Source organism: Geotrypetes seraphini, chromosome 15 (genome assembly GCF_902459505.1).
Source record: "Geotrypetes seraphini chromosome 15, aGeoSer1.1, whole genome shotgun sequence".
NCBI lineage: Eukaryota > Metazoa > Chordata > Amphibia > Gymnophiona > Dermophiidae > Geotrypetes > Geotrypetes seraphini.
The window spans coordinates 44,147,082-44,174,164 of record NC_047098.1 but is presented as its reverse complement, the minus strand read 5'-3'; the positions used below and the strand labels follow the sequence as shown (position 1 = coordinate 44,174,164).

Sequence of the window (27,083 nt, the reverse complement as noted above, 5' to 3'; positions counted from 1 at the left end):
CGACAATCAGAAGCACTAACCACCATGCCAGCAGTCCTCACCCCATATCCACATCTTGGGAAAGAAGATCTACGCACCCCAAGACCAAACCTCAACACCTACCTAAAGCACTCATCTATCCCAAAACATCTCACAACCAACAAAAGAAATCACCACTCTAACATGTGCCTTCCAAAACATCAGAGCCTTAGGCCCAAAAATAGAACATATTAAAAACTGGATAAAAAACGAGAACATAGACTGCCTCTTCCTTACAGAAACCTGGCTAACATCAGACTCAGATCCTAGAATAACAGAAGTCTGCCCTCAGGGATACAAAATAACAGTGTCTTGCAGGGAGAAAAAAAGAGGAGGAGGACTTGCAATCATTTTCAAAGACTCACTAACCCTAAGCATTCTCAAAAAAACATCCACCCCACACATGGACCTTCTAGCATGCCAACTCTCAAGCATCACACTAAAGAACATACTAAATTGCATGCTCTGCTACATACCGCCGGGAAACTGGTCCACAGTAAGACCTGAATTTGAAAACTTCATATATCAAAACTCACTCACAGCAGCACACAACCTTATCCTAGGAGATATAAACCTACATCTAGAAGACCAAACATCCAAACCAGCTGATAACCTTCTATCATTCCTCGACGCCTTATCCTTCCGAATCTTAAATCCTCAATCCACCCATGAGAAAGGACACCAACTTGACATCGCAGCCTTCATGACCCATCAAACATCCACTTCAGAAATTCAAACTTCTAATGGAATCTGGTCCCCTTCCCTGTGGTCAGACCACTACACATACACTTTCAACTTAATCTGGACTAAAAACAAAACCATGCCAAAAAACAAAAAAATAACCTACACCTCACGCAAGCACATTGAGCCCACCAAATTCTGGACAAAAATAGATGAATCAATCCTGGAATACAACTCCAAGGACTTCATTTCACACTGGTGTAATTTGAGCGATAACATCCTTGATGAGGTAGCCCCATCAAAAACCAAAACTAGAACCAGCAGACAATCTGACCAATGGTTTGACAATGATCTACTCCTACTCAAAAGACAATGTAGAAGACTAGAAAGAGAATGGAGAAAAAATAACCTAGAACACACGAAAACCATCTGGAAAAAAATTAACAAACAATACAAAATACAACTAAAGGATAAGAGGAAAACATACTACACCAACCTAATTGGGAAAGAAACCCAAGAATCCAAAAAACTATTCCAAATATTAAAACAACTAACAGACACCAAACCCCTCATAACCACCAACATCGCCCCCCCTCCCTCAGCCACCCTCTTAGCAGAACACTTCAAGAATAAAATTACAAATGCCAGAGCTACCCTCAACTGCTCACCACCTCACCTAATTGAACTCACAATATGCCCCACAGAAAAAGAGTCAATAGCTGCAGACAGATCTTGGTCCCAGTTCCCCAATATACAATGGCCTGAATTCAACAAACTCTACAAAAAGTACAGCCATGCATCATGTGACCTCAACCACTGCCCACTATATCTCCTAACAACGTCCAGTACAAAATTCCGTATTCTACTCTTTCAATGGATACAAAACATGCTCACAGATGGCCTTTTCCCAACTAACCTCAGTGAAATCATCATCACCCCGATTCTGAAAGACCCGAAAGGACCAACTGATCAACCGTCCAACTACAGACCCATCGCCTCAATCCCTCTATACATCAAACTAATAGAAGGACTAGTAGCTAAACTCCTTATCACCTACCTAGAAAATCATAACATACTACACCCAACACAATCTGGCTTCAGAACCAACTTCAGTACAGAGACATTACTAGGTTCCCTTATGGACACAATTAGACAACACCTCAGCACTGGAAAAAGAATGCTTCTCATACAACTGGATCTAACAGCAGCATTTGATCTGGTAGACCACAACATACTACTGCAAATTTTAGACTCAATAGGTATCTCAGACAATGTACTCTCATGGTTCAAGGGTTTCCTTAAATCAAGATCATACAGAGTTAAATCAGATAAAGAAAAATCTGAATCTTGGTCCAACCCCTGTGGAGTTCCACAAGGATCTCCTCTGTCTCCTACTCTATTCAACCTATATACTGCCTCCCTCGGAACATACATGAAAAAACTAGGCTTAACCTCCTATAGTTATGCTGATGATTTCACCATCCTCATACCTTTTGATCAGCCAAAGACCACCATAACAGGCACTCTACACCGAACTATGGAAACAGTAGCGAATTGGATGGAAGACCACAAACTGAAACTCAACCCAGACAAAACAAAATTCATTCTCCTCGAAAATAACAAAACCCCCACTATTACCAATATAGAAATCAACTTGATCAATTACACCATCCAAAACACCCTGAAACTACTAGGAGTGACAATAGACAATAAACAAAATAATTCAGAAATCTTTTGCCGTAATGAGGAACCTAAGACAAATACGCAAATTCTTTGAAAGAGCACAATTCCAGCTCATAGTTCAATCCCTTATCCTAGGTATCCTGGATTATTGCAATATCCTCTATCTCCCCTGCCCTGCAATAATGATCAAACAACTGCAAACAGTCCAAAATACAGCACTAAGACTCATCTCCTCCCTAAAAAAACACGACCACATCACTGAAGCTTTCATGAGCTCACACTGGCTCCCAATCCAGGAAAGAATACTATTCAAATTTTACTGCACGCTATTTAAAACCATAAATGGTGACAGCCCAATCTACCTGAACAACCGACTCATCCATAATACCTCAACCAGACATAGAAAATCTCACACCCCATTCACACACCCGCCAATCAAAGAAGTTAAACGAAAAAAACTTTACGACGGACTCCTAGCCACCCAAGCAGCGAAACTGGATAACCAAATCTCCAATCTGCTAATTACAACCACGGACTACAAGCTATTCAGAAAAGAAATAAAGACCTTACTCTTCAAGAAATCCCTGCTTAAGTCTTAACACCACGATTCCATCATTCCTCCTAGCTTCTTAACTCTCTGAGAATACCCGCCCTCTTCACTAGTCATGACCACTGATCTCTTCTTATAACAGACCACTGTTCTCTTTATGTAACTGACCAACCTTAATTATTTTGTAATCCGCCTTGAACTTCAAGGTAATGGCGGAACAGAAATCTCTAATGTAATAAATTCTCAATGTGTGTTGATTGTTCAGAATAACAAGGAAAAGGACTTCAAACACCCAGATACTACTATGGAACATAGATTAACCTGGAAGACAAAATTAAAAGAATATAAAAATTTGACTAAAGAGAAACGTACCACTTTCTATGCTCAAAAAATCGGCAACTCTTCAACTAATAGTAGTGCTCTTTTTAATCTGGTTAACGACCTCTATGATATAGAGGCATTTACTGGTTCCACTGAAGAACTTTCCCTTTCTGCTGATGTTTTGGCTGACTTTTTCAATATGAAAATAAAAAATTTGAGAACTTCTTTAGTAGTTCCCGTTAACAATCATTCGTATTTTCCAGTCCTTCAGTGTTTAGTGGACTCTAGAGTTGACATGTATTGGAACAATTTTACAGCTTTCAACTGGCAAATCTTCTGTAAGTTCTATACTATGTATGTCAACTCATACTGTAGGCTTGACCTCCAAATGTCATGAAAGTTGCCCCTGTTACTTTTAAGGCCAAATTGTTTAATTGGGCTAACTTTTTATTATCTAATGGGACTTTCCCAGAGGAAATGGGTCAGATTTTGATCACACCGATTATTAAAAATCCTAAAGAATCTTCTATCTTACCTTCCAACTACAGACCTATTGCCAGTATCCCTTTGTTTACTAAATTGTTGGAGGGTCTGGTTAACTCAGAACTAACTGCTTATTTGGATAAGTTTAATATATTACAAGATAGCCAGTCTGGGTTTCGGTCAGGTTTCAGTACTGAAACTGTCATGGCCTCTCTGCTGGATAATCTTCAAGGTACAAGTGCTTTGATTTTGCAGTTAGATCTGAGCAGTGCTTTTGATCTGGTGGATCATACTATTCTTATTGACTGATTGGAATCCATTGGTATCTCAGGAAAGGTCTTAAACTGGTTTCGAGGATTTTTGGGTAACAGATCATACCAGGTGTTTAAGGACGAACTTTTTCTTATTGTTGGGAAAACCAATGTGGGGTTCCACAAGGTTCGACTTTATCCCCCACTTTGTTTAATATCTATTTGGCTTCACTGGGAAATCTTTTGTTTAATTTAAATCTTAAATTTTACTTTTATGCAGATGACATTACAATAATTATACCACTAACTTGTCTGACAGTCGAGATCACAAATTTCTTAGCGACCATCATGAATCAGATTGAATGTTGGATGATTGCTTTTAAATTGAAACTAAATCCAGAAAAAACTAATTTTTTTCTTGCAACCACCAATGATAAGATTAAAGAAACATCGATACAATTGAATGGTCTTGACTATACTATAGAACAGTCTATAAAAATATTGGGAGTGACTTTAGATAAACATCTCACTTTAGAACATCATACTGATCTATTATTAAAGAAATGCTTTGCTGCGCTCTGGAAACTTCGCACTATTAAGAAATATTTTGATGAAGCTTCATTCTGTTTGTTGGTGCATTCATCTTTTAAGTATTCTTGATTATTGTAATGTTATCTATTTGGGTGCTTTCAAGAAAATTTTAAGAAAATTGAGAGTGGTTCAAAACACCGCAGTTCGATTGATCTTTGGATTGAAGAAATGGGAGCATATTACACCATATTATTTGAAACTTCACTGGTTGCCGATTGAGGCCAGAGTTATGTTTAAGTTTGCTTGTATCTGTTACAAATCTATTTTTGGCTTGTCACCTGGATACCTTGTTTCCCATTTTTCTCTGAACCACCCAAATAAGGTCACACGCAGGGTTTGTTTATTTACATTTCCTTCCTTTCTGTTAAATTATGTCGTTACAAAAGATTTCTGGAGCGAACTCTCTCTTTTCAAGCTGCTAAATTGAATGGTTGGTTCGGTAAAATTATGTTAGGATCTTCTTCTTATCTTGATTTTAGAAAATTATTGAAGACCCAACTATTTGAAAAGTTTGTATCCTGCTTCTTTTATGTAATGTATCACCTTTTAAATTGCATTTTTACTGTACGATTGGTTTTTATTAGCTGTAAACCGTTCAGAACCATTCTTTTAAATTGTACTTTTCTTTTAAATCATATTCTCCACTGTAGGATCAGTTCCTATTTACTGTACATTGCTTAGAATTGTATTTTCCTTTTAAATTGTATTCTTCACTGTATGACTAGTTATTATTTGTTGTAAACCGCCTAGAAACATTTTTGGTTAGGTGGTATATAAAAAATAAAATTATTATTATTATTATTCAATAGGTTTGTACCTTTAATGGGGCATGAATATTATCATTAGTCCAAAACCTTGTCAAATTTTCAATTCAATTTAAATCTTTGTGAATGTGCAACTTCCACAATTAGCAAATATTCATAAGACTTCAATTTTTATAGAAAAGATAAAGGGCTAAATTCACAAAGCAAACCGATCATGTACCGATCGGTTTGCGACCCCTTTACGACCAAATTTCTCTCCAGCCTGATTCACTTACCTCTCCTGTGATCTGCTTCCAATCCGTTCATGCAAATGAGGGTAACGCATGCAAAGTAGACAGGGACGTGATTCACCAAAGAAATTTTGTGCTGGCCAATCAACGCAAGAAGCAACTGCTGGGGACCAGTCAAAAACGTCTTTCCGACTCTCTTGCTCTATTGAAGCCCTGCTCTCTGCACGCCCTGCCTTCTACTGCCCTGCTCTCTGCCCTTTCAGCCCTGATCTCCTGCTGCCCTGACACGAAACTGCTGTTACTAAAAAAAAAAAATCCTTGGCAGAGCTTAATCCTGTCAGTTACGGTTTGTCTTACAATTTATTTCAGTACTGTTGTTCTGACTCTCCCGCTGCCCCAAACGCCTGCCTGCCTTCCCCGTCTTTCCAACCCTTCCCCGCAGTGCAAGCCCGTGGTTTTAACCCGTGGGCTTAAAGCAAGTTAAAACCACAGGCTCTAAACGTCCTTTCTCTGAAACCTGCCGGTTATTCTTTCACTTTGGGCCCAGTTCATGGAAATCCCTTCCGGCTTTCTCTGCAATTACATTCAGACACCTGTTTCACATTCCCCTTCCCTCTGCCCTAGAAAAAAAGAAAAAAAAAAAATCTCTGCCAACCCGGAGGTCAAGCGCATGCACAGACCATCTACAGATGGTCTGCGCATGCGCTGGGATCACTATAGAGAGATCCTGGCAGGCAGATGGGGGCATTCCTACGATCGCCCAATCTAGCCCAAAGTCTCTTAACTTATGTCCTACAGCGGCTCAACCATTTCACATTTAAATGCTTGTCAACACCATTGTGGAACATAAAATTCTCAGTGAAAATATATAAGTTCTGGGTAGCACCACTGAGATCTGTTTGCTAATGACTATTATTTGGGCTTTTGGGATATTATTGTTATTGTTGAGAGACTGATTGCGAATTCATTTAGCAAAGACTTTTTCTATAAAAGAAGTTGAATAAATTTCCTGCCTGTAGATAAGGTGATTATATATTTTATATATGAATTACTTTATAGGTATTCCTCCACTGAGTTATCAGTAGTCCTATTAATGTGGACCAGAAATTTAAGTTGGTGTATGATTCTTTTTTGTTTTTTGGAACTGATTTTTATTTGTTGTAATAAATGAATAATCTTAAAAATAAAAAAGCAAAGACTTTTTCATGACATTGTAAGCCATTTTTAATATAGTATTTTTTATAAAGGCAACCCAAGTTCCTATATACCTTATAAAAAATCTTACCAGAGAGCTCCCACACAGGTTTACACCTGTTCCAAGGCAGGAGTAACTCAAAGCACCATTTATAGAATTTGGGCATATATAAGCATATTCAGATAGGAATTGGTACATCTATTTTTATATGTGTATAACCCAGGTAATTTTATAAGTGCCTCCTGGAATGTGTAAAATGCTAATCTACACACATTTACAAAGTTACCCTTCAAAACAGTATGAAGGAGGACTGGAGAAATTCATATGTAGATCAATCTCACTGCATGTGCTCTCCTATAAATTACTTTACTTTATCATCCTAAGATTCGGAGATACATGGAATAATGAACAAAAACATGTGTAAGGAAAGGTTGATCTACCATCCAGAGGCTCTAATGGTAATTTAACATAACTAGGATGAAGTGCAAGGAAACTGAGAAAAAGAGAAAGATCAATACCATTGAACTTTAAAGTGATGGCCGTAGCTTTTCCTTTGTTCATTGTTAGCAGACTGGGTTGAATAGAGCCCATTTTGGAACGTAGTTTCACGCAGCCATAAAACACAGAGACTCTTAACTTCACAGCAAGGGGGTCAAACTCATTCAGCCAAGTCTGTTGAATATAAAGACTTAACAAAAAAGCAATATTCCAAATTCTACAATCCAAAATAACAAAATTCAAAACAAAAATGGAATTCAAACTTCAGTTTTAAATATAAAATGTGTCCTCAGTATTCGATATTTCCAAAAATGACAATGAATCTAATAAATTCAATAAAAGATTGAATCATTTGTGGAGAGGAAGGACCTCAGACCATATCTTTGTATCACATACCAGCCAATGGCCTTTCAACTGATACAGATTGTGATTTTAATCACCGGTCCTCCTCCGCCACCTCTACTATACGTGCAAATCAATGTATTTAAATAATTGTATGAGAATCGCAATCCATCTATAATTTAAATATTTAAATACTAAAATGTGTAAAAAGTCACTTATCTTAGGGTTCCTTTTATGAAGCCGCGGTAGCGGTTTAACGCACATAATAGCACACGCTAAACCGCCGGCCGCATTACCCGCTACCACATCCTCTTGAGCAGAAGGTAGTTTTTTGGCTAGCACAGGGGTAGCGCGTGATTAAAAGTCACGCCCGTTAAAGCCACTACCACGGCTTCATAAAAGGAGCCCTTAGTGGTAACAAACAGATCAGTTCCTAAAATGATCTGTTTGTTACCACTAAGATAAGTGGCTTTTTCAGTATTTAAATATTTAAATTATAGATGGATTGTGATTCTCACACAATTATTTAAATACACTGATTTGTACGTATAGTAGAGGTGGCGGAGGAGGACCGGTGATTAAAACCACAATTTGTATCGGCTGAATGGCCATTGGCTGGTATGTGATACAAAGATATGGTCTGAGGTCCTTCCTCTCCACAGATGATTCAATCCTTTATTGAATTTATTGGATTCATTGTCATTTTTGGAAATATCAAATACTGAGGACACATTTTATATTTAAAATTGAAGTTTGAATTCCATTTTTGTTTTGAATATAAAGAAATGACATGAACATAAGGCACAAAATACTAGTCTGCAGTATGGATACAACTTTTGGGGAATTCTTCAATCCATCTGAAGGCGAAAAATGATTCCATATATTTTTGTTCATCTGTTGTGATGCATTTGGTCACAATTCTCTTCTGCAACAGTACACATAAATTCTGGGCTAGATTTCCCAAAATCAAAACATTATCCCCAGTTTATTCAAATCCTGCTCAGTATAGAGGATTATAAAATACATTTAGCTTTTATAGAACAATATTAATCATTGAGACCCTTGAATAAGAAAATAAGGGCCCTTTTTATCAAACTGCATTGGTTTGTTTTTTTTTTATTGCTGGCCGCTGATATAAAAACTCCAACATTCATAGGTATTCTATGAGCATTGGAGCTTTTACCACAGCAGCCGGCGATAAAAACCCTTAATGCGGCTTGATAAAAGGGGTCCTCAGTTTGTTAATAACAAGCCTTGGAATAATTTCTTCAAAAGAGTGGTAAATAAATCCTAATAAAGAAATTAAAATTAATATTCAAGGTTCCCTTCCTTGAAAATGTTGCTAAGCTTGTGCAGGCAAACAAGAACTAAAATATCTAGCTGGGGAGAATCCTTTATCCTAGCATGTACATTCATGATGTAGGCACCCCCTATTGGATAGTCTTAGTATTGTCTTCTTTAATGTCATCACTGTACTGCTAGCACCACATGCAATGGAAAATTTTGCTCACATCATAAGATTTCTCAGCTGAAGACACAGGGAGAACCAGTTTCAGTAAAACATCCTTCACTCCAACTGGCAAAATCTGCCTGGAACCAACAGAAACTTCTGCAAGAACCATAGCAATAGGTTAACCAGTTCTCACTTTTATATTTTGCTTTTACACAATATTCAGTGCAATCCAGATTACAAAATGTTAATAAGAGGGTAACCAGCTTCAGCATTTGACTTATTCCATATATTCAGTGCTGCTAATACTCTGTTGCTATAACATATCCAGATAGTAGATAAATGCCAAAAGCTACCTGGATAATTTGGGGCTCTCCTTCTGTCCATTTGCTACTTGGGCCATTCAGATGGATTTTCAGCACAATATAATCCATATAGGTCCAAGGTTTCTTGGATAGGGAAGTCACATATTCATCAGCCACTGGTGAACATATCACTTCCTTTGAATATTGGCCCAATTGCTTCCTCACATCCGATCCCAACATTACATATTATATTGAGTATAACAATAATAAGTGTTAGCTGGTCTTGCTTTTGGAATGTGCAACCTGTGCACAAGGTTGAATTAGGGTTACCATATGGCTTCAGAAAGCAAAGTCATTTATCTGTAACAGGGGGTCTCATTAGATAACAGGGAATGCAGCCACACTTAATGGTGAAGTCCTTAGACTGATCCTGTGTAGGGTTACCAAATTTTCCTTTGGGAAAATCTGGACCCATGGCCACGCCCCCATCCCCCCAGGATCACCCAGTTACGGCTCTTTCCTGCCCTGTTCTACCCTCAGCCCCACCCCAGATGGCATCTGCACATGCACGGACATGACGCAATGACATTACACACACTTGCGCATGACATCACTGCGTTGCATCCATACATGTGTGGATGTCCCTTCCCGACGCAATTATGTCGGAAAGCTTTTCAAAACCCAGACAAAGTGCTAGGTCTTGAAAAGCTGTCCAGACCCCAGACATGTCCTCAAAAAGAAGACATGTCCAGGGAAATTCCGATATTTGGTAACCCTAATTCTGTTTGTCAGTTCTCTCCACTAATTAAAGTAAGCGTTCGGCTTGCCTGGCATGCACAGGGACTGCTGCCTTCTGTGACTCCTCCCCTAGCTTTGTCAGTTTTGTCTCTAGCTAGCAGTAAGATGTATTTATGTATATGAGCGGGGAAGGAGGGAGGGTAAGTGTGGCTGCATTTTCATTTAGAGATCTGACTTGAAAGGAGCTTTTGAAGTTAAAGTAGTCAGTTGGCCCTTCTCCATTTGTTAATTTGAATACAGAAGAGCTTCTTTCATTGCAGCAGCTGTCATAGTAGTAGTCATGGAAGTGGAGGAGAAAGAGGAGATGTAGGATGGAAGAAGGGGATAAAAAAAAAAAGGGGAACAATGCTGTAGTCCAAAATACTGAAAATAACGGTATATTGTATACATTGAAGAAGCTATGAAGATTTGGTTTTTTGACTAAGCATACTAAATCATACTAAAATTCCTGTTCTACACATATCAAAAATGTACAGACAAATAGATTGTGTCTGGTGTTGCCTCTGTTTTAGAACCTTTGTCCCAATGTGATCTCCTTTTCCCTACATTTTATACAATGTGAGGGGCCGCTGAAAAGTTCTCAGCCCAACCAAGAAGAGAATGATGTAGTAGAGCCATAAACTTACAAGTTATTCTACACTTTTCTTGACACTTTTCATTTCAATGATATAAAATGAAACGAAAAGTGTCAAGAAAAATGTGGAATGACTTGTAAGTTTCATGGCTCCACATCATTCTCTTCTTGGTTGGGCTGAGAACTTTTCAGCGGCCCCTTGTACTTATCTGCTAGCAGCCTAAAGTAGATTACTTGTTTAGGAGCTACTTATGCTCTAAATAAAAATGTGCATTGTTGTTCTTTTAAATATCAAAGAGAAAACTCTGCATACACTCTTACTAAAACAGTTATGCACTGAGCTCCCCCCCAACCCCCTCATCTTCCTGGAGGGCACAATAATACTATCAAGTCCTAGGTGACCCTTTCCCTTCAAGCTAAAACAGAGCTTTACAATCTAAATATTATATTCCCTGAACTGCAGCTGCAGTAGAGGCTGAAGTTAAAAGCAAATTTGATCATATGCAAATATTTTTTGTGGTTTTTTTTTTGTTGTTGTTAATACTGAAAAACATTACAATAAACTATCACCATGAGGTGTTACATACCTGGTAACACTGAAACCAGAGAGAAGTGCCGCCTGTAAACAAACATTACTAATTAGTCTTTTTTAATACTTTTATCAGTCTTGTCTCAATGCACACTGCAATAAAAATAATCCTAGTTGAATTTAAACTTTATGTATAACAATTTTTATTGAAAGAATCAAATAATCAGCACAATAGGATAATACAAAAATATATTCAATACAATAAGAATTACAATAATATTTCATACAAATTTAATTTCCATATGAATTAATTCAATCTTATCTACACCCCCCTTAATTCCATCCCCTACCCACTATCTTCCCCTAAATGAAATCCCTCATCCTTACAGTATTATGGTCAGTTAGGAAAGATGAATAAAGTACACCATAACTAGTATAAGTTATACTAGTATCATTGCACATTTGCTATAGGAAACATTTATCATTCCCATATATCACTGTAGGGATTTTGAAATGAAATGAAATCCTTGCAAGTATTTTCCCTCCCCTAACTTTAATGTACCCAATTTTTCCCTGTTAAGAAGACCACATATATTTTGCTTGCACTGAAAGGGGTGGGATAATTTCTAGGCAATCTTTCTTTAGTTTGTTTGTTTTTATGTACATATAATTTTGTACATGTGTAAAATTCCTATTGGGATATAAGTATATGCATTGACATGATAGTACACTTTGCCAGTAGGTACAGCTGGGAGTACAGTCTGGGCAGAACAGTGGTAGAGTTTGCTTTGATGCTCATTTTCATAACAGATGGACATTCTTTTAGACATTTAGAGGCATCCATCTGCTAAAAATTTCCAATCCTGACTTTGGAAAGTCAGAATTTGGACATTTCACACTTCACTTCATCCAAATAGCAAAGGGATGGGGGGGGGGGAGTGATGTAGTAAGGGGGGGCGGACCACCCTAGGCACCGTCTTCATGGGGGATGATGGCATCTCTCTTCCTCTCCATTCCCCCCCACATACCGCTTTACATGTTCACTAGGGCGAGCAGCATCTTCCACTTGCTGCTTGTGCCAGCGTTGGATCCCTTCTGATGTTACTTCCTGGTCACAGCACCACTACTCCGGATGACAACTTCCCTCACTACACTACAGGGGGGGAGGGAGTGTTGTGGGCATGTTTGGGATGGGATTAGGGAGGACCCAAATGTCAGTGATTTTCAAACAAGAATAAATGTCCATATCTAAAAAGTAGGATGTTTTTATCTAGACCTATTAATTAAATCAAACAAACAAAAAAAACCCCACCAATATAAGCTGAAATGACACTGAAGGTATTATTTTATCTAAAGGAACAAGCCTCAGAACATGGAGTTTTACCCATTCCGGGTTTTTCTCAAAGAGACAGACAAATCTGTTCTCTTACTCTTGCTTACATCACCAGCTTGAACCCACCTCCTTACCTTTAACTCAATTCATTTTCTAAATTCATTATTTTTTAATCTTCTATTCATTAATAGTGAAATTCATCTAAATTAATTCTCTCAATTCATACTACAATAAATACTAAAATAAACAAAACAAAAAACAACCCCTACAGCTCATTTCAGAACACAAAAAATAAAAACAAAAACTGTGGATACAGATGTTCTGGAGATAATTTATTAAACACTGACATATAAATCCATGAAAATTCAATTTAAAAAGTACAATGCTAAAAAATATGGTGATAAAAATCCACCTGGACCTTACATGGTCCGTGTTTCGGCGAACACACCTTCCTCAGGGGTCCAATGGTTTGCAAACTCACATATAAAGAATTGGACTGAAAACAGTCTATTTTCTTTAAACGTGTGAGCAAAGAACACTGCAGACAAGTTGAAGTAGCAAACAAAAAAAAATATATATATATTTTTTAGCATTGTACTTTTTTAATTTAATTTTCATGGTTTTATTTCAGTGTTTAATAAATTATCTCCAGAACATCTGTATCCACAGTTTTTGTTTTCATTGGTGGATTGTTTTCATTGTGGATCATCAGGTCTCCCCATTTTTCTTTGATGTATGTTACATTGTACATGGTGATTTTAAGCATTTATATATTGTGACCGGGCCGGTTCCCAGGTAGGTGGGAGACCGGGCTCGGACCACAGATAGATTTATTATTGCGCCTTTTATATGGCTGGATGAATGAAAACCCGGAAGACGGATTTCCTAGGAACTGGAACCAGATTTATTAAAGTTTAAAAAAAAAAAAAGAAAAAACATATTGGAACATATATTATGTTCTTCACACTTTTCACCCTCAAACATAACCTGGGCTTCAGTCCTTGTGCCTTGCCTGGAGTTTCCAGGTCCACAAAACAAAGCACATTAACACCCCAAACCTCCCAACAAATAAAACAAAGGTTTGGCTTCCAGATCCTCCTACACAGAATGTGTCCTGGATTATTGAACGTAACAAAGCCCACCCTGGGCCAACTTTCAGAAGCCGCTTACCCCCTTCAACTCCACCAGAGGTAAGGTAACTAAACAGTTCTGATAGTTACTTCTCAATTGGCCAGGATTGGTCTGACCCTGCTTCAAACACGGTTAGTGTCCAAGGCTTCCCTTAGCCTGGACTGGATTGTTGAGAGAATGGGACAGACCTCTCATATATCATTCTCCCCTAAGTCCATATCTTTCCCGGGCTCACTCTCCCCAGGAATACTGTTCATCTCCCAGTCCATAGACCCATAGCCCTGGCTGGTTCTCCACCCGGTGTTCTCGGGCTGCTCTCCCAACCCCCGTCTTGCCTGGATGTTAGCTCTTTGCCCACCGGTCCTTTCCACGGCCAATCTCTTGGTGCACCTTCCCAGGGTTTGTACAGCCTGGCAAGGTCTGGTCCAGGGCCTTCGCTTTCCCTCCTAAGGGGCTGACTCCTAGATAGCAAACGGGGCTGAGGCACCGGAGCTCTCTGGTAGCTGCAATCCTTCCTGGTTGCTGGCTGATTGGAATTAGTCCCACCTGAGCTCCCCCTCTGACTTCCCCTGGTTTGTATTTGAGGCTTTTTGATCTGCCCGCCCTGAGGGTTAACTCCACCCTCTCCTAAATTGGGTTTAGGTTTCAGAGAAGGAGGAAAGGAGTAATAGGGGAAAGAACTAGCTTCAAGGGCCCTCCCCCTCTGGCTCTTAGGCTGGGCTACGACCTGGTTCTTCTCTTCCCTTCTGGACTGGGCCGGCAGTCCCGGCTCCATGCCAGGTTTTCCCGGGCCCAGGGCAGGATGCATGCTGGGTTTTGTAGTTCTTTTTGGCAGGGACAGGGGCTTCCCTGTCACAATATGTATGTTGTATGTATGTATTTATTTATTCATTAGTTAACTATTTATTGGATCTGTTATATATTTATTCCTTAGATTTATTATTAGTTCTTATTGTGTTTATGCTTTGCATGTACATAGCTTGTGTGTTAAAGATATATGATCTGTTAGTGAGTCGTGTTTTGTTGCATTTTATATTAAAAGTTAAGCACCTATAAAATTTTCATTCACAAAGTTTTAAATGGTTACAGCTGAAGCAGGCTATTCAGGTAGGGTTCCCTGAATGGAAAAATCTGAATAATCAATATAGTCTGGAGTTCCTTTGTTTTCAAGCGGATTTCCTGGGACATCAAGCCGCTTTGTGGTATAAATTATTATCTGGATATGTGAATAAAATACCCAAAAATGGTCTTAGAGACATTTGGTGTATTGAGATAAGGCAGCAAATTTCTGCATCTCAATGGCCACGAATTTGGTCTTGGAGAATGAGATGTACAATGTCAGCATCTATGAGGCAAACTTGGTTCTTTTTGTTGCAAAGAGCTTTTTGGACCCCAGTTCGTTTGCAAAAGTTAGATAGATCTAAGTCTAATAAATGCTGGCATTGTAATCTGGAAGTAGGGACATTGGATCATTTACTTTTTTACTGTCCCTGTATTAAATTATTTTGGAATTCAATTTGGACGCAGGTTAACCGTTTACTTGAAAATCATGTTGCTTTGTCTTATGATACTATTCTGTTTGGCATGGCTATGAGGAAAAAAAGTCAAATTTAAATCTTATAATAACAAACTTCTATTAATAATGACAGGGGTGGCAATTCAGCACATTATGGCTAATTGGAAAAATTATACAAATCTTAATTATTCTTTTTGGTGGAATTCACTTTGTCACATTTTTAAAATGGAAAGAGCAATTGCTGTACAGAAAGGTAATTATAACAACTTTATAAAGATCTGGGGGCCATTAGAGAATTATTGTAATGAATGAACATCATTTTCCTTTCTGATGGATACATGTATTTTATTGGGGGGAGGGGGGAAATTGGATGATTAATATTTTTATTTAATGATAGGATTTCTGTATGTATTATGAAAATTTTCATTGAAGAAATGTTGGGTGGGGGGGAAAGGGTTATAATTTCTACTTTAATGGATTATATGTATAAGAATGTCAAGTGCTGTATATTTTATTAGTAATGTAATGTTTTAATATTAATCACTTGTTTGTCAGTTTTAAAATGAATAAAGAATTAAAAAAAAAAAAAAAGTCTACGGAATTTTCCTCCAGGAAGTTGTCCAAATTTTTTTTTAAACCAGCTATGCTATCTACTCTTACCACAATCTCTGGCATTGCGTTCCAGAGCTTAACTATTCTCTAAGTGAAAAAAATATTTCCTCCTATTGGTTTTAAAATATTTCCCTGTAACTTCATTGAGTGTCCCCTAGTCTTTGTAATTTTTGATGGAGTGAAAAATTGATCCTGCCTGATGAGAGCAGGCAGTGCGGGGCGGGGCTGAGGTGGGACTGTGGGCAGGACTGGGCCATAATGGGGCAGGGATGGGTAGAACTGGGCATACCTGGGGGCGGGTCTAGGGGTCTGGATTTTCCAAACTGATAATCTGGTAACCCTACTCAGGATAGCCCTATCCTCAGTGTTAACAAAATAAGAATACTGCCAAATAACCAGAGCCAATGAAGCTGATGATGGCACTCCTAGCCCAAGCCACTGTATAACACTGAAGACATCCCAATTGAGAGTGAACAAATTCCACTGGCATTATCAATCCCCGCCATGGTAAATCCAGGAATTGTTGTCTAATCTGCATATTTTAACTCCACCTTTACCTCTCATTCAGCCTGTTGAATCCTGGGATATCAGCTGCTAAGCCTCCTTGTTGCAGGTGAATCCATGCTCTCTGAATATCTGACGTAAGAAGGTGATAACCATGAAACAAAAATACCTGGCAGGATAAAGAGGGACAGTTAAAGGTGGAGGCAAATATTAGAAAGGATGTATAAATCAGAATTGAGTTAACCCTTTTGTATATATGACATACAGAATTCCACCAGAAATTGTAATTTAACCTGTCATATTTTTTCCAATTGAACAGGAACTGCAGGCACAGAGCCAGTACAAATGTGTATGGAGAAAGAGACTTTATGTAGCAGTTATACACAGCAGGAACCTCTGTTTTAGATCCAAAAATGTCTAAAATGTCAATGGGCTCAAAATCGGCACATAAATGTTTATTGCTAGCACATAAACATGTATGCTCTGAAATACCAAAATACATGTTTATGTGGAAGAACATAAATGTTTATTTTAGCCATTTTAGATTTTTCCTGAAGCTAACACAGAGTCTGACATCTCTTGCCAGTTTCACATTCGGGGAGGGGGGGAGGGAAGGGGGGGTGGACATCAACCACTGGGGGATTACCTCCCACAATCCCTCCAGTGGAGTGCTGCTCACTACAAGCACTTTTCTGAAATCTAGACAACCCAGATAGCAAGTGTGAATCCCCATGCCAATCTTTTTTGACACAGGAGCCTCTCATGAGAAACTTTATATACACTATATCAACCGGTTCACCTTTATTCACAGGTTTATTCACACCTTCAAAGAAGTCAAGCAAATTTGTGAGGCAAGATCTCCCTCGGCTGAACCCATGCTGACTCCGTCTCATTAAATCATATTTGTCTACGTGTTCCACAATTTTATTTTTTATAATCGTTTCTACTATTTTGCCCGGCACCGAAGTGAGGCTTACCAGTCTATAATTTCCCAGATCTTCCCTGGAGCCCTTTTTAAAAATCGGTGTAACATTGGCCACCCTCCAATCTTCAGGTAAATTGCCAAAATATAAAAACCCTAATGGCCAGAACATCTAGATGAGTCATTTTCAGGGGGAAAAAAAGAGATAAACACCTTGCAGTTTTGAAAATGATTGTTTTCCCAGCCTAACTTTTGGACGTCCTTGTGGAAATGTCCAAAATCGGACTTAAGGCTCCTTTTATGAAGCCGCGGTAGCTGCTTTAACGTGTGCGACTTTTCATCATGCGCTAACCCCCGCGCTAGCTGGAAAACTACCGCATGCTCAAGAGGAGGCAGTAGCAGCTAGTGCGGCCGGAGGTTAAGCGTGCGCTATTACGCACGTTAAAATGCTAACGCGCCTTTGTAAAAGGAGCCCTTAGACGTCCTATTCAAAATGCCCCTCCACGACTACTAACTGGTTAAATGTTGACTCTACCCAAGCTCCATCTCCTTACCATTCCGGCACTAACTGGACAACGCCATGATGGTCAGATGAAATGCTCAATGGCACCACCTGCTGCAGTGCTGCTGAATATTGGCAGGGTTTAACTGGGCAGAAGTCTCTCTTTCTGAATATCTGGACCATTTATTTTTTAGACCCACCCTAGGTCTAAAACATGCCTATGGCATGCCCCTTACTATATGCACATCTTTCTTTTTTATAGGTGTACATATTTTACAAAAAAAAACTGTGCTGAAAACCATGTAATATTTTTTAGCTAATACTCAAATTTAACACTTTCTAACAAAAGTTCTGTCGCTCTTTTTATCTGAGAATGCAATTCTCGGCTTTTCTATACTATGTCTCATTAATAGGAGGATGCCCTCTCTTCAGGCGTCCCTTGTCTATCTGCTTTTCCCCCTTTCACTTTCAATCTTTGCAATCCGGCTGAGCTTTCTTTAGCTCTTTATGCCTCTATTTATTTTTCTCCCTCAGAGGTCCCTCTCTATTTTTCTCTCTCTCACTATTTTTTGAATTGCAGTGCCATGTACATTTAAACAGCTCTTTGCACTACTAAGGTTGACAATAATAAATTTTCCAACCTCTCTTTTATTTCTTGGAATGTTAATGGACTGAGACATCCCATAAAGAGGAAAAAAAATCCTTACTCATCTTAAAAAACTTAAGCTCTCCATTGTCTTTTTACAGGAAACCCATATCTCTAATCTTTCCCATTACTTAAGTAATAATAACTGGCTGACCTATCTAGCGGAGGCTCCAGCGCTTGGTAGAAAACATGGTGTTGCGATCTTATTTAATAAATCTATTCCAGTTCAGCTACTAGAAGTCAAACATGATACTGAAGGCAGATGGTTGATAGTTAAGGCAAATATTCTCTCGCAGGAAGTTCTTCTTGTTAATGTATATGCCCCTAATGTAGATTCTCCTGAATTTTTTACCCAACTTTTCCACACCATTGCCGAGTTTGATACCTTCCCTCTTATTATGGCAGGTGACTTTAATCTACCATTAGATACCTGGCTAGATAGACACTCCTCCAGTGACATTGTGCCTTCTAAAGCTAATATTGTCTTAAATTCCTTGCTTAAGCACTATAATCTCACGGAATCATGGAGGCAAGATAGGGATTATACTTACTTTTCCTCCCCTCATAAAAGTTACTCGAGAATTGACTATTTTCTTATCTCCTCTTCACTTTTGCCTAACCTACTCTCCACTTCCATCAATTCTATTGTCATCTCCGTCATGCACCCATATCACTTGAATTAGGTTGGGACGCTGTGACCCCAACTAAATCCCCCATTTGGCGATTGCCTAATCACCTTCCATCCAATGAATCTGTTAGGCTGAGGATTTCTAAATTTATTGATGAATTCTTTCAGGTCAATAACTCTGATTCTATGCACCCCCTAATTATATGGGAGGCCTTTAAGGTCTCATTACGAGGATAATTGATTTCTTGTCAAGCGTTTAAATTGAAACAAGATAGAAAAGAACAACACAATCTTGAGCTGCAAATCAAGAGTCTTGAACATGACTTTTTTCTCATTAATGTTAAAACTCTTCTCCCCCAAATTTATAAATTAAAATACTCTTATAATAAATTAGCAACTATGGCAGCACAGCAAGACATTTTTACCACCTCTACTAAATATTATATGGAGATGAACAAAAATAGTAAAATGCTTGCTAATTATCTTAAACGAAAACGAACTAAAATACAGATCTCCTCTATCAAAGCTCCAGATGGGAAACTCCTTTCATCACATTCTGACATCTAACAGGCCTTTCATGATTTTTATTCTCAGCTTTATTCCTCTGAAATCATGCAACAGTCACCCTGCGCTGAAGACTTCATGACTACACTTCAGTCTCCTAAACTTAGTACATCTGATATAGAAAAACTTAAATGCCCCTTTGACTCATCAGAAACCCTTTTAGCTATAAAACACCTATCTTTTGGTAAATCACCCGGTGCTGACGGCATAACAGTAGAATTTTATAACCTCTTTCATGACAAACTCTCCCATACTCTCACAACTCTTTTTAACTCCTTAGATCCGCAAAAAGTATCCAGCAGTCATTTTTTAGATGCTATTATTACTGTTATTCCAAAACCTGGCAAGGATCCCCATCAAATTTCAAATTATAGACCTATCTCTCTACTTAATACTGACTACAAAATATATGCTTCTATCCTATCCAATAGACTCCAACGTTCAATGGGTTTGCTCATCTCTCCTCATCAAGTAGGCTTTATGCCAGGACGGCTTATAACTGACAACTCCCGTCTCTTTTTCCATCTTTCTTCCATTGCACGTGTCTCCAAAGAACCTTGTATAGCCCTCTCTCTTGATGCTGAAAAAGCATTTGATAGAGTAGAATGGTCTAATCGTTTTCATACAATGCACTGGTTTGGATTTCCACCGCAGTTTATTAATTATGTTAAAATCCTCTACTCCTTCCCCAATTACTAATAACATTCTATCGACTTTTTTTAGGCTACATAGAGGTACCCGACAAGGTTGTCCTCTCTCGTCTTATTTATTTATTTAATATCGCTCTTGAACCCCTTCTCCTAGCAATTAATCATGTACAAAAATTTCTGGTATCCTCCACAATAATATTGAATATAAACTTACTGCATATGCGGACGATGTACTACTTTATCTTACAAATCCTGATCAATCTTTTCCTGCCCTCTTTGATTTAATAGGTTCCTTCTCTCTCTTTTCTGGTTACAAAATTAACCAACATAAAACAGAAGTGTTGCCACTTAATATGCATTCTCAACTAGCTTTGATTCAACCTTTCTATCTTCTTTGGTCTCCCACATGTATGAGATATCTGGGAATTGACTTATATGCTACTTTGCCTGCTACAATACATCACAATAGTGAAAAACTTTTTGCTCTTGTCAAAACTCTTTTGCATTCATGGCACCCTCTTCATATTTCTTGGTGGGGCAGAATTGAAACAATTAAAATGGTTATAGCCTCTAAAATAAATTTTATTCTTAGTATGATCCCACATCTGTTTCCAACCTTGTTTTACAAAGCTATTGATAAATATATTTCATCCTTTATATGGAGCCGAAAACCACTGAAAATTGCCCTTAAAAAGCTTAAAGCTCCCAAAACTGCAGTGGGAGTATTATTGCCTGACTTTCTGACGTAGCACAAGGCTTTTATTCTACAACAATCTAGCCAATGGTTTTCTTTGACCTCTAGCTATTGTCCTTTCTGGCTACAGTTGGAACACTCCCTCTTTACCTTCTCTCCTTCGCTTATTACGCTACTGTCATCTCACTCAAAAATTCACGAGAACAATCCTATCATCTCTCAATCTGTTTCCTGTCTACTTGAGCTAGATCACTTACTTGAGGTATCTATCTGTACTTTCTCTTTGATTTCACTGTGGCACAATCCACATTTTTTAATAGACAAAACACCAATTTTTTTGTCTTCTTGGGCTAAATTAGGGATTTGGTCCATCAACGACATTTTTACGCCAGCCTTACGACTACTGACATTTGCAGAACTATGTGACAAATTTGCTCTACCAGCTTCAGCTTTTTATCAGTGGTTACAATTTACTAATGTCATCACTAAATCAAAAACTTTACAATCTGTAGTGATTAGAACCTCTTCCTTGATTTCATACTGTTCCCTGCTTATTACAACAGGTCATGTTTCATCTCGAATATATAAGTTACTTATCACTCCTTATACAAATACAGGTGCATCACTGCGTAAGACATGGGAACTAGATGTGGGGCACCTAATACCAGATAAACAATGGTCGACTCTTTGGTCCAAAATCATTAGAACAGTCTCCTCTACAAACTCAATTCAATCAATGTTTTTCCTACATCATAGAACGAATTGGACACCCCAGAAGCTACATATAGCTGGTCTTTTTCCTTCTAATACATGTTGGAATTGTAAGTCTCTACCTGGCACATTTCTTCATATGATATATTTATGTCCTCTAATTCAACCCTTCTGGTTAGACCTATGGTCTCTTCTTAGTCAGATTTTTAACATCCAAGCTGCTCTTTCTCCCTCAATCATATTATTGAAATCTGAGGCTCCTATGCTTAACTTACCTCCTGCTCAACACACTTTATTCGATACACTTATTATCATAGCACTAAGACTTATACTCTCTAATTGGAAGTCTTTTGATTCAATTTCAATACATTTTTGGTTTCAATCTGTGCTTCTCCAACACAAACGTGAAATCTTGATTTCTACTTATACACCTTTGTCTTTCAAGGCTCGTCTAAAATGGTCCGCCTTTATAGATTATCTAGATCAGCTCTGATTTTTTCTCTAGCACTGTACTTCTTATTTATGCTCATATTCCTATTCGCCTTTCTAGCTTCTCTCTTCTTTCTCTCCTTTTTTCTTCTTTGTCTCCTTGACCTCTGAGGGATTTTATTTCTACTTCTCCATCCTCCCTTTTCCTTCTTTTTCTCTGATAGCTTCTCCTCCCTACCGACTTTACTTTTTTCCTCTCCCCTCTTTTTCTTTCCTTTCCCTTCCCCAACTTGTCTTCTCTTTCTCCCTTTTTTGCCTTCCCTTACTTTGTACCATAATTGGACAGGCTTGAATATTGTATTATACTATATTTTCTATTATCAATATTTTCAGATTTCCTATTGATATCAACATTTTCTGATTGTCCTTGATTGTTCCTTTATTACTTATACACTCTTTTCCTTTTTGTACCTTACAAAAACTTAATAAAATTTCAAGTTAAAAAAAAAATCTGAGAATGCATAAAAATACAATTTATTTATTATTTTTAGAAGCCTACTAACCAGGGGTGTCTGATTTTTGTCAATTAAATGCATTAAAAATATCATTCTCATCCTATAGGATTCTTATTGAAGTCTTAGGTAATTTCCTTGTATAAAACTTTACCACATAAACAGTGGCAGAGAAAGTAATGTTGCCAAACCTGTCTTATAGAAGAATAATCATTTGCAGCCATGAAAGGATTCTTCAGTAGCATAAGGATGGCTACACAGAAATTCTCCATCACTTTTCGGTTCCAGTCCTGCATGTACATCTGGTCCCAGATCAGCCATACTGCAGGTAAATCCAAAATACTGACAAAGCCCTGGGTATAATCAAGGAGAGGGAAATGTATTCCACACTGCTTACTTAAAATCCAAGACAAAAAAAATGTGCATATATATTGGACATCTAATGATAATTTTAAACCAGATGCTTAGGTAGTCAGACCTGAGTTATCTAAATGGCACTGGTGTAGGCACCCAAGCTCAAAGAAAAATGCAGTTTAAAATAAACAAATTTTTTTTTTTAATATTTAAATTTTTATTATAAATTTTGAGAGAAAAAGTATACAATCACACCATCACCCAAAATATACATTCAATACACAGTAAACAACAAACGTGTAATGGAAAAACACATCATAAGTACAGTATACCACCACAAATCCTCCCAGACTCAACTCCCCCACCTCACAGAAGCAACTCCCAAATAACATTTAACCACCAATTCCCCCCTACCTATCCCCCTACCCTCCCCCCGTCAGATCAACAGAGTGCCAGGACTAAGGAGACCTTTTAAAGAGCATTCAAAATGTCCCCTAATTTATGCCAAGTAGAAGTATGGGAGGCATAAATAAAGCGACCGCTAACTCCATCTTCCCCAAGGACAACAGATGGTTAAGCCATGCTGCACGAGTTGGTGCTACAGTACTTTTCCAGTGATTGGCTATTAAACATTTAGCTGCCGCCAAACCAAAGCGAAGGAGCTTAGTTTGCCATTGATATTCCTAATAAACAGCTCTGAGGTGTCACCCCCACTGAACCACCAATAAGTTCCATCAGGGTATTAACCATGTCCTCCCAAAAGGGGCGTATGACGGAACAGTCCCACCAAATGTGTAAAAATGACCCCACTGCTATACCACATCTCCAACATTGGGCTGACACTCCAGGGAACATTCTGGGGTATAGTACCACCGGGTCTGAACCTTATAAGCATTCTCCTGAACCAACGCACAAGAGGAAACCTTATATACCTCCCCACATATAACTCCCCATTCCTTAGTAGTAAACTGCAGACCCAGATTCCCCCTCCCAATGTGTCTGAAAGGAGAAATGAGTGTGAGAATGTCCCCTCCAATACTGATATACCACGGAAAGTGGTCTAGGAACCTTCTGCAGGAGCAACCACAGATTCTCTAGGAGTTCCTGCCCCAAAGGAGATTGGGATCCCCGTCCCTCAGCTTGCATGAAATGTTAAATCTGGAAGTAGGCTAAATAGTCCCCATCAGGCAAATCAAATTTCCGCTGAAGCAGGTCAAAAGAAAGGATCCCTGAGGACCCCTAAAGTAAACAATTTTTGTTGATGACAACCAATAAATACACAGTAGTGAATACCAAATCAGTCAACTTCTAAGGTAGATAAAATGAAATACATACATGGAATATTCAGTCTGTGGTCTTTTCCAATAAAGAATTCCATATGAAAAAGAAAAGGGAAATTATCCTCATATCCCTCCCTTCCCCCCCCAAAAAAATGCAGTTTAAATGACGTTTTTCACTGAATTTCAAGGCACCTACCAGCGCCTAAAAAATTGTCACCAGCATCATGCCTCCATTGGTGCTTTACAGCACCTAATGCCATTGTAGGCGTGGCTAACGCTGGAAGTGGTGTTAGGCGTCATAAAGTGCCTACAGAAGTGTGATTCACATCAAAGGTAGGCACCAGAAGTGTAGGCCTGGAAAACCCTGGCATTTCCGGTGTCTATCTTTGCCAGAGGTGTCATCAAGCTAATCAAGGTCTAATCAAGCTGAAATTTGACACATGAGTAAGACATACCATGTGGACAAAAATAAGCCTTGGGGAAACAAGAGTTTTTGCAAACTGCCATGGACCACCCTAATATGCATGCTCATAATTTCAAATTCAGATCACCGTGCATACTTTTCCTCCCTTATTTAACCATGCCCCTGAGGGAGGACAATTTTCTAAAAGTATCATGTTGATGTGTTTTCACAAGATAAAATGATTATAAACTGCTTTTTATCATAAATTGCTCTCATTACTACTTTTACAGGTAAACATGCTAGATGAATGTGATCCCCATGCTGCCCTTTATGATGTATCATTTGGACTCTGCTGACATTTATTATATTTCTATTATATGATTGTTCTACCATGCTGTATAATTTGTATATTTCTAATACTATCATCATTTTACAGTCATTTCTAGGATTTAATTTGCCATCTCCATCTTTACTTCATTGATTGTATACATGGGATCAATATTCAAAGCAATTTAAGCATGCTCCTGCTCTCTTAAATCACACTTCATGGACCAACTGCCGATATTCAGCGGCATTTAACAGGGAAGTGTCACTGAATATCAGCACTGACTGTCATTTCAAAAGTGGTCAGGAGAAGGTGCTCTTGTGGTGGAAGTGGAGGCTCTGAAGATGCTGGCAATATTGAGTGCTAGCATAGCCAAGCTAAGAGACCAAATAGGACCACATAAAGAAAGTCCTAACTTTGGATGCTTAGAACTTCTGGGTCACCACTTCAAAGTCCCCTCTCTTTCTGGGCTCCCTCTGATCCCCATAGTATGCACCCTGGTGTCCGGTAGCCCCCCTTTCCAATTCCCCCCTCCACTCAGGTCCTCTCATCTATCCCCTGGTGCAGCCACCCTGTCCAGCTATTCAAGTCCCTGAAGCATACTCCCCTCAAATCCTCATAACTTTCCTCCCCCCATATTCAATGCCCTTTCTTGACCCCCAGAACTTACCTAGGGGGAGATCCCTGGTGTCTAATGAAGCACTTTTAAACCCAGTCCTTGGGGCATATCCAGCTAATTGGGGTTTCAGGATAGCCACAATAAATACACATGAAATAGACTTGGCATACCAAGAAGGCAGTGTATTCAAATTTATCCATGCATATTCATTGTAGATATTGTCACTCCAAAGGTTCAGCAAGAGAACTGAACTCAGGCTAAATGCCCCTGTCACGCTACAGCCTTCAACAACAAAAAAAGACTTCACATACTTTTTACCAGTAGGAAAATCCATCTCAGGATGGAGTAAAGCTAGCCAGGTCTCTTACACTCTGGGTGAATTATACAGACAGCTCAATGCAAGCTCTCAGGCATAAACAATAACCATTGAAGTTGTTTAAAACAATTATTTTACTTAAACTTATCTTCTTAAAGTCTTTATTCTCTATAATAATATGGTCATGTAGACAAGTTCCCAGCAATGTGAGAATATGCAAATGAGATCACTTCCTTCATTGGCTGCAGTCCAACTTTATGCAAATCAGCATTCACCTTCTTCAAGAGAAGAGAATATCAGCAATCAGCTTCTATTGATTCACTGAAACTTATAATCTTTTATAGCCTCTCCAGTCCTTTTCTCTCACCAAGCAGACCACAGGTATAAAGCTATGTTGCTAGAATACCTTAATTATGCAAATTGGCTTCCCAAGCCTTCATCATGTACTAGTAATCAACCCTCTAGCAACTCCAGAGGTTTTCTTTTCAAAGACTTCTACAAACAGCAAGGCTAGCTTCTTTTCTGAGCACTATGCTGAGCCCAACCTCTAACCTCAGTATCATCCTCCACCCTTAGCTGTTATCAAACAAAAAGAAAAATTCCAGAAAGCATGTTCTGTTGGATTTCACTTTAAGTTCAGTTTTCAGGTTTAAACAAAAACAGTATCTTGTTCTTTTTCTTTTCTTCTTCCTCCTGTCATGTCTGACCCACTTTGATCACAGTTCAGCAGTTCTCATAGAACTTATCTGGGCAGAGTCCAGGTTGGGGCTCTTCCTTGTCCCCCTCTCTCCTTCTTTCTCTCTCATCCCAGAGAGGTTCAGGGTAACTAAGATTTCCACTCCCTCTCCTCTCTGATTGAACTAGTCCACCTCAATACAGGAGCTAGGGAGTCTACCTAAGAATTTCTCCTCTCCCTTCTTTTAAAAGCTACTCTCCTGGTAGAATTCTGTGCAAAATAATTCAAAATTCTGTGCACAAAATTAGCAAATTCTGCAAGTCTGTCAAAACTTAAACAATATTTTTTGGTAATTATTATCTATATTTCATTTAAAACATTTAAAATAAAATGTTTTTCTGCTACCTTTGTTGTCTGGATAGTAACATACATAGTAACATACATAGTAGATGACGGCAGATAAAGACCCGAATGGTCCATCCAGTCTGCCCAA

The 27,083-nt window shown here is 38.5% G+C and overlaps 1 protein-coding gene across 1 annotated transcript in view; it reads right to left on the bottom strand.

Annotated features, from left to right (window-relative positions):
* The window catches only part of LOC117349253, a 165,200-nt gene that overhangs the window by 49,843 nt on the left and 88,274 nt on the right, over positions 1 to 27,083 (bottom strand). The window contains exons 12-16 of the mRNA XM_033922471.1: positions 22,809 to 22,970; positions 16,413 to 16,528; positions 11,322 to 11,353; positions 9,119 to 9,216; positions 7,286 to 7,439 (exon numbers count right to left, since the gene is read on the bottom strand). Of these exons, the coding sequence (XP_033778362.1) occupies positions 7,286 to 7,439; positions 9,119 to 9,216; positions 11,322 to 11,353; positions 16,413 to 16,528; positions 22,809 to 22,970 (562 nt within the window). The remainder of the gene's footprint in view (positions 1 to 7,285; positions 7,440 to 9,118; positions 9,217 to 11,321; positions 11,354 to 16,412; positions 16,529 to 22,808; positions 22,971 to 27,083) is intronic.